The sequence below is a fragment of the Notothenia coriiceps genome, unplaced genomic scaffold (genome assembly GCF_000735185.1).
Source record: "Notothenia coriiceps isolate Sejong01 unplaced genomic scaffold, NC01 NC01_scaffold00022019, whole genome shotgun sequence".
Taxonomy (NCBI): domain Eukaryota; kingdom Metazoa; phylum Chordata; class Actinopteri; order Perciformes; family Nototheniidae; genus Notothenia; species Notothenia coriiceps.
The window spans coordinates 544,942-557,895 of NW_011354720.1; the positions used below are offsets into that span (position 1 = coordinate 544,942).

At 41.2% G+C, this 12,954-nt stretch overlaps 2 protein-coding genes across 3 annotated transcripts in view; both read right to left on the bottom strand.

The window, feature by feature from the left end:
• Positions 1 to 615: 615 nt before the first annotated feature.
• On the bottom strand, positions 616 to 9,887 carry LOC104953613 (F-box/WD repeat-containing protein 11-like). Its single transcript, XM_010780574.1, has 7 exons — positions 9,751 to 9,887; positions 5,276 to 5,344; positions 4,132 to 4,351; positions 3,048 to 3,234; positions 2,716 to 2,806; positions 2,093 to 2,230; positions 616 to 777 (listed from the first exon to the last, which is right to left on the bottom strand). The coding sequence occupies exons 1-7, from the start codon at positions 9,787 to 9,789 to the stop codon at positions 631 to 633; spliced, it is 891 nt and encodes a 296-aa protein (XP_010778876.1). The 5' UTR covers positions 9,790 to 9,887; the 3' UTR covers positions 616 to 630.
• A 1,545-nt stretch (positions 9,888 to 11,432) lies between these two features.
• Positions 11,433 to 12,954, bottom strand: part of etf1b (eukaryotic translation termination factor 1b) — a 663,186-nt gene continuing 661,664 nt past the window's right edge. For both annotated transcript variants that reach the window (XM_010780571.1, XM_010780573.1), the window contains exon 11: positions 11,433 to 12,182. In XM_010780571.1, the coding sequence (XP_010778873.1) occupies positions 12,100 to 12,182 (83 nt within the window). In that variant the 3' untranslated portion in view covers positions 11,433 to 12,099. The remainder of the gene's footprint in view (positions 12,183 to 12,954) is intronic.

Sequence of the window (12,954 nt, forward strand, 5' to 3'; positions counted from 1 at the left end):
GCGTGCTTGTGTGTCTGGGGCGGGAGATTCATGTGATTGGTTGTTGGTCGAGTTTCAGCCCCCACCCCGCCGGCAAGCGACCACGCACGCCGCCGTGTGTAGGAGCCGTAATACATTATGAAGCTTTGCTTCAGTTGGGGAATACATGATTCACCACTACATTGGCTTTACTGCGCCCAAACTATTTGAAAAAAAAAAAAGTATTAACTACTCTGTTTTGTAGATTTTTGAAACGGAAACAAACGTCTCATGTACTTTTGGCACAAATGACTTCTTCAACACCAAGGCTGACTAATGGATACAAAAAGAAACCTGGAGAAGCTCATTACTGTTGACTTATAACCTGACCGCTAGAGATAATAGCCTAGTAGTAAATATAATGGAGTATCAGAAATCTTGTCTTTATAAAAGCCCATCTTCTCCTTCTCCCCCCCCCCCTCACATCTCATTATAGTGCCAAAGCTGACCAAGGGTGTACATTGTGTTCAAACTAAAAATATATGAACTAAAGATGAACAAATGTCATTGGATCCCAGCAGTTAATCCCTTTAAGTCATCCAAACATCCAGCCTAATTAACTCTGAGTAACAGGGTTTCTTCAGCTGGTCACTCTCCAAAAACACATTGTGTTCATTCGGTTACTGAATGTGTGTCGTACCTGACAGTCGAGTCAGAAGACCCGGTGACGATGACCCTCTCGTCGTACTGCAGACACAACACTGATCCTGTGTGACCGGTCAGTATCTTCAGACACTCCAGAGACTGCTTATCCCAGATCTGTCAGGAGACCGGAGGAGGAGAAGAAGAAGGGAGAAAGATGAGTGAAGCAGAGGAAGAGGACACGGAAAGAGGTCAAATGAGTGGTTGTATAAAGGTTGCAGATTGGGGTTATGTTAACATCGGCCTGTTCTCACAGCAGTGTGCATGCCCCACTTCCCCACTGCTGAGCTCTGATTGAGTACGTAAGAGCCATTCAGCCTTTCCCTGGGTAAGCGTCAGCCTCCTCCAAACAATAGGACAAATGCACCCTTCTCCTCCCTAAATCCTCCCCTCCTCTTCATCATCATCATCATCATCATCATCTTCTTCTTCTCCCCTCCTAGGCCAGACAGCTAAGTGGAACACACAACAGGTTTGGAGCTGAGCCCTTTTATCCTTTAATTCACTTGTGTTTTTTTCTCAGTGTCTGCTGGGTTAGCTCAGCGCCACAGACAATAAGATGCTAAGCCACACTGAGCACTGAGAAAAGATTCATTTCATACAGCAGGTAGAGGAAAACAACCTCACACACAGCATGCATGTGCTTTCATAGCCAACATGTTGGGCTCTGAACTCCTGCTGCTGCTGCTTATACACACAAATAAGATGTTCAAGTCTAATGTATGCCTAACTACTAGGGCTGTAGTTATATTCCAGTCTTGACAGATACCAATCAGTCATTAATAAAAGTACAACAGAAATGTCAGGTCAAATTGAGCTTTGCCTTTACCGCTTATAAGTTTTAAAGTGATTTATTTTCACCACATTTCTTCTCTCTAACCTTGATCAAAGAGGGGGTTGCAGCTACTGCGTCCTTAACCAGCTCTGTTGTGGGCCAGTAAATGTATTGTGCAAAACGTTTCATGAGTGAAATGTGGAACAATGCGGTGTATAGAAACAACTAGCCTCACTCTGCAATTAATTTGTCCTGATAAATTACTGTTACATCATCAATCTTTTTACCTCAGAAGTGCATAAACTAGAAGTGATGTACTTCTTTTGAATATGTGTGAAATTATTGATCATACTTTTGGTATCAACCATAAGAAGCAGGTACTTCTGGTTATTGTTGATGTGGGATATTAAATCATGTCATGCATCTCTTTCCTGTTGCACACGGCCCCCTTAGACATAAAGGAAGAGTATCTCACATAATGAAACAAACAGCCTTTTATGCATTTTTAAATGAACGTGTCCACTACACAGACAGCTCAGGTAGTTTTGGACCAGAAGCTTTGTGTGGCCAGGTAGTCTAGTAAAGATTAAAACAAATGAAATGGGCATGGTAATAATCTCATAGACCTCGGTTGTTGACCGTTTGATAAAAGCGTACCTTGATGGAATTGTCTCTAAGGCCACTGATGATCTTGTCATCGTCGTACTGGAGGCAGTAAACCCCTTTACTATTTTCTGAGCGACACTGAATCCTCTGCAAGTTGTGTCTGCCACATCGCCAATTTGCCTCGATAGTCTGGAGAAAAGATGGGGAAACAATGAGAAACAGAAACACAGAAGGCAAACAGAGGAAGAGAAGTACTGCAGTTAAACAGAGTGAGATTATGGAGTCAAACCGAATGTTATGTTACTAGAGAGATCAGTAACACCAGAACCATAACTTAAACATCTTTTGTTAGCTGTAATCAACATTTTCTACATGTGAGCATTTTGTGTAAAGAAAACAACACTTCTGAAAAGTGCAAATACATTTGTAATTTAAATATAAAACCATTAGATTAGCCAATGGGAAGTAGATTGTAAAGGCTCAAAACATCTGCTCATGACATTTTGAAATGCACCTTGAGGAACATGTTTCATAGAGTTTTGAAATGCACTGCCTGCAAAATGTCCTTTTTAACAAATGAAGGAAATCTGATGCAATAATAATAACAACGGCTGCTTTGAGAGTCGATTACTGGAGAAAACAGGTAATACTGAAATCCATTTCCTGCGTCTTACCTCTATGTCTTGGATGATCTTGGGATAAAGGGAGTGATAGTAGGAGTTGGGTGGGACTTCTGGCGTGCGGTTCTTGAACAGATATTTCTCCCTAGGGGAAGAAAAAAATAAAAATGACAGCTGCTTTGTATCCACTGGGATTTTTCCTTTCTTTGAATGCAGAAACTCAAGACCAACCAAGTATAACTGTACTGCTATCCACTTTAAATTATCTTAAATAAATGCCAGGTAAAAAGAACACTTACAAGTTTATTGAAGACACGTAGTTTACTTAGAAACTCAAGACAGCATGCATCCATTTTACACTAAAGTATGTGTCTATATCCTCTCACCACTGGTGTCTCTCAGACAGGCCTTTCCAGAGCGGGTCGGTGCGGACCATGCGTTCGATGAGCTTCTTCCACAGCATACCCTCAGAGATGACTCTCTGCCACTCCTTACACACCAACTCTGCCGAGCAAAGCGAGCGTGCATCCAGGAAAGACAGGATGTTCTCCGCTATGTGATCCAAGCCTTGGGCTAGAGGGAGGAAGGGAAGAGTCTGAGTGTTGGCTGTGAAATGAATAGGATTTCATACGCTCGCTTTATCTGTGCCTGGTTTTTTAAGTAATCCTTGTTTGTTGGTATTTATTATCAATACTTAGAAATGTCTTTAAAACAAAATCAGCAATAGAAAAACCTGCTTGAACATTTTAGGAATACCATGTAGTACAAACGTTCTATAGTTTAATCTATGTTGTTGTTGAAAGCCATATTAACTCTTAGGTTTGTAGCAGAGAAAAAACTTGGCCATGGATGAAAATCCCTTGAATAGACTTGTCCGTTATAAGATCTGGATATTGTTTGAGCAAATCTGTAAAAAAACAAAGTATTGTCTGTACTGATGGGTATTGTTTAAAAGGTTACGATACCAGTACCAAATCCAGTACCCTTAAATATACTACACCGATACTTTTTTAAGTTTTTAATGAAATACCCATAATGTTACTGTAAGCATTCTATACTGTAAAAATCCCACCACTCCACCCAAATTATTTTAACAGTAATACATTTTGAAAAGTTTGAAATGACAAAAATATATATTTTTACTGCGCTCAACCTCTCCTGACTACAGACTATGAGTTGGGGGTCATTAGTGGGCCACAAGTCACCCGAGAGGTGATTTGCTTCAAACACAATCAGAGAGATAGGCAATTGTTTTCAAATTCTGGCAACAAAAAGGATTAAATGCTGTTATCGTTTGAATGACTGGAGAAGTCTCAAAACGACTTGGTGCTGGGTTATAATGATCAATACCTTAAAGGGTATCAAGCAGAGATACACAGCCTAACTGTGGTCACACTGCGTCAGAGAAGATGGAGCGCACACTGTTGGAGTTCTTGCTACCAATTGTTGCCCTTTATTTTGTCTTTGTACCTGGCAGCGCAGTGATGAAGTCCCTCTGCAGCATGGGTTTGAGGTAGGAGTTGATGTGGCCGTGCTGGTAGTGGCACATACGGGAGATCAGGCGCTCGACAAACTCCACCTGGTCGGCCTCCGACCACTGGTCGAACAGGGCGATGCAGTGTTCCTTCTCCTTTTCATAGTTCCCCTCTGACGGACGCTTGCGGGACACGGCAACAGGACCATTACTAATCTGTAAATTTGAGAAAACACATTAAAAAAATTCAATTTGAGATACTACATTAGAATACAAAAACAATAGCAACTCAATCCTTGTCAGGTAATTTTTCCATCCTTAAAAACAGCTGGTGAACAGGATCAAGAGGAAGTTCTTATTGGTGGACTCGGCTCAAAATCACTTTCCATTGCCGAGGTTTAAAGGTGGGGTAGGTCATTTTGGAGAAACCAGCTCGAGTGCGCTAGAATTTGAAAATACACAACTGGAAAAAATCTGCCACTTCCTTACAGAGCCCCTCCTCCAACACAGACAAGATACGTTTGTGCAGGAGATGGAAGGCTGACAGGCAGGTAGGCCATCCCTGGCTGGTCGTGCTTTTTACAGTACTACGGCTTCCACAGATGAATTCTTTTTATGTATTTATTGTCAAAGCATTTAATATATTCATTGCTATCGGGACGTTAAGAGCATTCCATGGAATATAACAAAAAGTGTTTCTGAAATAAATTACATACCCCACTTTTAATGCTATTAAACCACTAAAAGCCTGCAGTATTGTGGGTGTTTGTGGGAATAAGAATGTATTTAAAGGAATGTTAATGTCAACATCAGTGTGAAGTTTATACTTGAATTGAAGAGGATACCATAGTATACTAAGAGTCCAATCACAATTTAAAATACTGATAAACTGCACTTCCTTAAATGTTGTAATGATTTTGAAGGCTGTGCTTTAACTACAATATCACCAACCTTTTATAGGAGGGTTCACCTTGGTAGGATATTTTAATGTAAGTAATGAACTTATTAAGTATGACATTCTTATGTAGCATATACATATTTGAAAAAAACTGTAATTTTAAAGCATCTAAGCAGGAGGTCTTTATTTGTTGACACGAAGCTGCCGTCATGGATCCACAAAGTTAACACACACACACACACCTTGAGAACTGTGGTCTTCTTTGGCGACAAATCGTCCACGAGGGTCTGTGAATCCATCCCTGACGTGTTCTGTAGACAATAAAAAAAAAACACAAGAGGTGTGGGTTATTGTTTTTATTTTATTTTGCATGATCTGTGTTGCTGGCACTGTGAGAGCCGGGGCAGCGGTGTGGACAGCGCTGGACACAAGAGTGCCACAAACACAGCCAAGAAAGGGGAACCATCATGACTTCTGAGGCGAGCACAAACACCCGTGCATACACACACACATGGAGTAAAAACAACTAAGCACCGCAACAAAAGGAATCTATTCGCTTGCTTGTCTATGATGTTGGCTAAGTAGTCTGGACAGGAAATTAAACTGCAGCATCTTGGGTATGTCACTGGCAGCAGCACGGGCAGGACTGTAATAAAATCTGATAGTGACTAACAGCATACAGACAGGACAGAAAAAGAAAAAATACTGGGACTTAACCGGATCCTACCAATATCTAGCAAGTCCCTTAGTGCACTGCAAAGATGTTACAGAGCCTCAAGTCATTTCAATAGCAACACTTTGATGGCACAAATCAATCATTGACAGACTGACCTGTCTCTTGACAACTAACACAAAATATATTTAGTATTAATAAACATAAATGGCAAAGAACAGGTTCTTTATAGCATATACACTTCTTTGGACAGTCCAGCAGCAATATCATAATCTTTGATTCATCATCACATAAGTAAAAACCAACATGGAGACCTGCTATTATCTATGAGGGCTGTCTGTTTACTTTTTTTTAGATGTGACTAAAGATACGCCTGAGTTTTGATGTCAGGAGACCGCCTTAAACCAACATGTTTGCACACGGTAACATTTACTTTTTCACAAAACAAGCCTATTCCTGAACTATGAAGCCTTTGAAGACTCTCCTGAAATGAACAGGGACCCAACAACCAGATCACAAAAAAAAAAAAAAGTATTAATGTATCCGTTATTACCAGATGGACTTCCAAGTCACTAACTAATTCAAGGAAATAGGAAAAACAAAAAGGTTTTACCTGGGAGAGTTGATCCTATCAAATATATGCGTAGGTGATGACTGAGACAAGGTCAGTCTTTGAAAACAACATTGTTGGCAAAAAAGGTAGATTAGAGATCTCTTTGTATTCATCTGTTACTGCTTCTTCAGCGGGCTTTCTTCATATCAATTATACTAAAAGTTATACTTATTTACAGGATCGTTTTTAAGAAAAACCCGAAACCCCTTCAAGATCTTTAAAATGTTTTGCTTAATGTAATTATCCATCTAAGATGGTGACACAGCTAAATGTGGAAAGCAAAACCAAAAAAGAACATATAAGTTGTTGGCACTAACCAACACACAAACCAAGGGTCGGGTACCAAGACCCAAGCAGACGGGACGAGAAGCCAGAACGGGCTTGCTGATGTTGATGATCATGCAGAGCAGAAGAAGAGAAGGAAAGAAAAATAAAAACAGACAGACCAGGTTTGGTCAGGCAGGCAGGCAAGCAAGCATGTAGCCTTTCAGAGCTTGAAGGGAGACCCCGCACCTCGGCCCTCACACCTCCAGGTAGAAGGCAAGAAAATGTTACTCAGTGTGGGGTTTTTCTCTGGTACCCCCTGCATCCTCCCTCCACTCACACCAAATTACTTATATATAATAGTCTACTATTTACGCTGAATGTAAAAGCATTCCCTTTTCATTACACAAAACCCTGTTTGACTTTTTAAGTGACCTGAGGACTGGTTTAGATGCAACAACTGTGATTTGACATCATTATAAGTTAATTACAGTTTATAAAGCTACAATTCTTTGTCAAGCAGGGAGAGTCTGAGGACACACCAGAGAAGAACCTGAGAGCAGTGTGCTTCCAACAGGGAGGAAAGGACAACATAAGGTGAGGAGGTAGGAGGGTGAGCGGGTGCAGTCTGCACCAGGGTGGTATGAGGAGTCATGTGGAGTGGGCTCAGAAGTGAAGGATGAGGAGATGGCAAGGGAGGAAAGGGAAGGGAGAGGAGAAGGAGCAGCAGAATTAAGAGGAGAGAACCTGGTTGTGAGCCCGGTTGGAGGGGATGCTCTGCAGGCACCTGAGTGCACACAAACTCTCAGCCACCGAGGAGCAGCCCAGCCAGAGAGAGCGAGGCACAGAGCACTGTGTGAAAGAGAGAGAGGAAGGGAGGAGGAGAACCAAGTGGACAGGGTGAGGGAGGCAGAGAAAGGGAAGAGCAAGAGACCAGAGATGGGAAGTAAAGGAAAAGGGGGGGTGGGGTGTGTTGATGAGGGAAGTTGGGAGGAGGAAACCAAAGGGGATGAGTGAATGGATGGATCAATGAATGAAAGGATGGAAGTGGTGAGGAGTTGGCGAGGAATAGGACAGGCGGTGGAAAAGTTCAAATATAAATATAATGGGATAATAAATAAATAAGGTTTGGTTTGAAATTGAGAGGAGGTGGGTGTGTAACCATCAAAGGTGAGGAGAGGAGAAGAGGGGAGGAGGTGGGGGATAGTGAGGGGAAAAACCAGTATTAGAGCTACACACACATTGACAGTGAGCGCAGGAACACACACTCCATCACACACAAGATACAGACTGATAAACATACACACAGAAGCATTATTAGACATGAACTGGGAGGGGATAGGTAGACTGGGAGGGGGATAGTAGAGAGGGGTGGGGGGGGAGTAATAGTCAATGTTGGTCTCTTGTTTTGACAGAAACCCCACCCACTGTTCTGCCATCCCCACTCTCATGAGTGATTATTGATTATCACTGGGACAAAAATGATATAAAAACAAATAAATGCAGAGACAACCAGGACAAAATTGAAAATGGTTTGTAGGACTGTGAGATTACGGACCACAACCCCTGCTCAAATGTAGATTTATTTTAATTGTAAACGTTTCGTTCTTCAGCGATAGACAAATATAAATGATGTAAAATATAACTAAGTTGTTAGGATACTGTAGTATGTGCTATTGTGGACAGATACATTACATTTCATACTATGTTAGGCTAATAAACTCCTTTCAACATGAATATGTCTTTATGTTACTTGCTATAAACATGTTGGCACATTTATATTTTCTGTATGTATAATCAAGTCATTATTTTGAAAGCAATTCACCTATTACATTTCATTGTAAAAAGGTTTGTTATGCTTATCAACACCTTACTTAAGTATCCTTCGGTCTCATGGTGAATTTTCATTTCTCTGAAGTAAGTTATTCACCGTTTGTAAAACATCTGTAGTAGTTTTGGATAGGACCTTTCAGCAAAAAATAGGCACTACCTGCTCACTCATGCACTAGAGTGTGTCACAGGAGACGTCTGGTCCCTATAATCGACAAAACAATCTAAGATATTAATGTAACTTTTAGGGCCTAACGTGCTATGTCAATAGCAATACAATTGATGTGTTTGTTGGGGAAGCTGAGGGCTGTGCGGTACTTCATATATGTAGTACGAGGAGCAGCCACACGAAAGGAAACACATCCATACTTTAATTGACTAAAAACAGTTGTGCCTAATCTTAAATTGCGTCTTCTTGGAGACCACTTTGACCCCTGTAATCTTAATGTTAGCTATTACTGAGCTAACGTTAGCCTAGCTGGTTAGCTTATCAAGATAGCTTATCATTTAACAGGAAAGAGACCTTATTGACCAAAATATGACCGTATATAGAGAGGAAGCGACATTAAACGGAGAGTTCGTGATTCTGGTTAACAATAGAGCTTTCATCACCCAGGTCAATTGTCTGTTTTGGTATGGTAATAGCTGTCAAGTACACCTAGCATTTTTAGCATCTTAGCTACAAAGCTAATTGCTACCTCGCTAATCGTGGTAAACGCTATGTGAATGAAAAAGTACTACACTTCCTTCTACGCACTTTGAAAATATAAACAGAGAACCAGCACACTGTTACGATGTTTAACAACATCCCGTTGTATAATTAAATGTACTTGACTGATCCACGTATCGATTACCATGAAGACGCCTAACATAAAGTACATAATATAACATACCCGTACATTTGCGTGGTTGATCGCCCTGTAGCCTGTGTTAGCTGCGAGGCTAGGTATCAGACAGGGCCCAGTTAAAGTGGCGCAGCGTCACCGCAGTGAGCGTTACCCCGAGGATCCTGTCTTCGGCCGACGACCGGACGTCTACCGTTCAATTCCTCCGCTGTGTACCAGTGTTATCTCAAACAACAAATGACTATAATCTATCAGATGCCGAAGTCAAGGTCTCGGCTATTTGTTTATCCAGTATGCGGAGCAATCCTAGCGAAATGTATCGATAATTTCAGGCCCTCCCTCTGTTTTCTGGTCCCCCCTCCTTTCTCCTCCACCTCTCAAGCCGCTTCAGCTCGTTCCTGCCGTCGAGTGGAGTCTCGGCTCTTACCCCCGAAATAAGAGCGATACTGAACACTTCGGATGTCCAGGATGCCATAACGAAACGATTCTTACCATAAGCTCCAACGTTTTGTCCTCCATCTCCGGCTCCATGTTGACGATCCCCCCCGAAACTCGCTCTGAAAATGGAAACCCAGCCCTGCGTCGGCGGCCCGCAAATGCAGAGACGTCATTCACTTCGCTCAACCACACAGCTTTGGTAGGGCAGTGTCAAAAGGGTGGGTGGGGGCGATGGTAACGCCCATGCGATGAAAAAACGCGCTGATTGGACAGATTTGGTCAAAGGGGGAGTGATTTGGTAAGTTTGCTTTTTATTGATTGGCTTACCGTGCTACCAAGGCTTCCCCGGTGACTCCCCCAAACAAAAGGGCAAATGGATGAAGATGCTGTTGCTATCCTGAAGTGGAATACACTAAGGCAAAATCAATCATCCGCATAGCTTTGCTATGAGCTGCTGCAGGATGTCGGCGGTTGTAATGTCATGTGTGATTAAAGGAAATGTTAATTGTAATCCTGCTCCAAAAAACAGTAACCGATATTGTGTTTTCAAGTTGTTTTTTCTTCAAATATTTGAAAAAATAAGGCCAAATACATTTCAGAGAAGATGTTTGGGTTGTTTCATGATATCTCCACCAAATTGCATATGTTAGACATATGCTTAAAAAGAATGCAAGTGAATACACAGAGGGATGAAAGTTACACCAGGGACCTCTTGCATAAAAGCATGTCAGAGTTCACATCAAAACTTTGAGTAAACATGAAACTGCATGAGCATAGATAGAAGTAATACAAAATAATTCTAAGAACTCTTTATAAGGCATGATATTTCCTCATCCTTTACCTTTGTTCACGCTTTCCACATGAATCCCACAGGCATTACATAAGGTTGGCTGCTCAGTCAATTGAGTGTTAATGTTAAATTACTCATCTGATAATCTGAAAACTGTATCGTCATCTTCACAGGACCTTTTTCACGGCTATAATGTGCAGGATGTTGAGTTTCCTTCCTAAACAGAGTGCCTATTCTGAGAATTCATCTAAGGAGCCTTAGTGCAATTTGACTACCTTATCGTGTCCTTTGAACCAATGCAACTTTCTATAAAATAGTTAATGGATGACTGTGTGGTGTTTCGCATGGCCATTTTTTAAAAACCGCTTTGTGAAGCTCCGTCACCTTTTCTCAACAAAGCATTAAGAACAAAAACTCACCTTTATCTTTCGGGTTTCCCTAATAGAGGCAAGCACCACATCTGATTTTCCTAATCAACACACACATTTTTTGTAAAATATTCACTGGAATGAATCAACTAATTCAGATTTTAAACAGATGTGTCATTACAGAAAGCTGTGACTAATTTTAAAATGAAACCACACACAGGAAGTATTTCAAAATTGGGACAAGGATTAAAAAAAAAATATGGAAAAGTTCATCTCATGACTACTTCATCTTTTGTCAACGGGGAGACTAATGATTACCTTTAAATTGATTTGGAATTTAAGAAAGCAAAGTTATCAGGCCTTTGTTTTCTGAAAGTTAAGATGAATTAAATTGTAATACGAAAAGGTGGATCCTGAGAAAGCAACAACAGAATCACCTAAAAGCGTTCATGCGTACTTGTCACTAACAGGAAAACAATGTATTCTTTCTAAATCAGGGAAGCAGAGGAGGTCCACTCTGCCAGGAAGGTGACAGACGCAGCACAGGATTGAGACCAGAGCAGATGAAGAGGTAGCAATGGTTTTCAGCAGTTCAAATTTAATACTTTGTCCCCCTTTCTCTACAGAAACCCAGGTAAAAAAAATCCCCCACTCTCATAAAATACAACAGCAGCAGTTACCAGTAAAAAAATGAAATGCAAAAAAAAAAAAAAACCGAGAGAGAAAGCATAGAAGGGATAAGAGAGAGAGAGAGAGAGAGAGAGAGGGTAGAGGCATGATGAGGCAAGAAAGGAAAATATATTTTCTATATGCGAGGAGTGAGTCCAAAGTTCTTCTTCAGACCGGGTCTGGGAGAGCGAGGAATCTGGGAACTTGCTGTTGTGTTCGTTCAAAATGGAGGGCAGGAGGAAAAAGAAAAGAGAACAAAATGAGTCGAGTCCAATCCAACTAGGGGAAGGAACCAGCACTCTAAGGCAGGGATTTATTCAGGAAGGGCTTTCTCCCTCTCTGGATGAAAGAAAATCTCACTCCTCTTCAGCCTGTGTTATACATTGTGTCATGTGTGTACAGATGAAATGTATGCGCAAGTTTGTGTATGCAACAGGTAAATTGGAAGGTGTGTCTGTCATACATATGGTCAACACGTGGCACCTCTCACTTGCTGCAAGAGAGGTGGCATTTTTCTTTCCTCATTTCTTCATTCATTCCTTTGCTTTTCTTCTCCCAATATCAGTCCCCGACTACCTAGTAGTCATCCAAATCAAAGATCTCATCGTTCTCTCCTTGGTACTCCATGCCCTGGAAATCAACCCTGTACCGCAAGATACCTGAGGAGCAGAGGGAAGACAGATTAGCAATGGGTTAATAAGATGATTTGCCAGCTTATGTCATGTTTGGTTAGATTGTGAGAACATTAAAAAGGAAGAATTTCTATTAGGATAAAATAACCCCTCTTTGCTATGGCGGTGGGAGTTTTGTAAATATAAAGCACAAATTCATGAAATCCTTTTATTTTACTACTTACTGAATAAAAACACAACATAATGTACTTTTCATTTGAGGAAAATAACAGGAAACTAATAAGTGCACCGTTATCACCAGCTCTATAGTTTAGGAGCACATGGATACCTAAATGAACTGCTAAATATTTTCGATAGATAAATGTTTGAGGCAACCTTTAAGCAGGTAGTACGGTAGAGGCGCAACAACTAATCGACTTAATCGATGACCAAATTATTTGCCAACTAATTCAGTCGTCGATTCGTTGGTGACGTCATCACGTGTGTTTTACGCGCCGTTGAGCTCCAACGTTATCGGTCTTTTTATCGGTATTGGAGACATTTAAAAAATATATGTCATATGTATTATTGCTACAAAAACATTATATCGCAGTCTTAGTGTCGCCAACTCGTTTCTAACATGCAAAAAGACAAAAAAATGCGTCTATGATGTATTTTCGATCTTTCCAATCCAGACCAGAGATCTCTCTCTCTCCCCCGTCTGTGTGCGAGGGGGCGGGGCAGTTTACACACACGCAGCTGTTAAATGCATGCAACACACACACGGCGGGGATGGCGGAGAGAACTAAGCGCTCCAAGG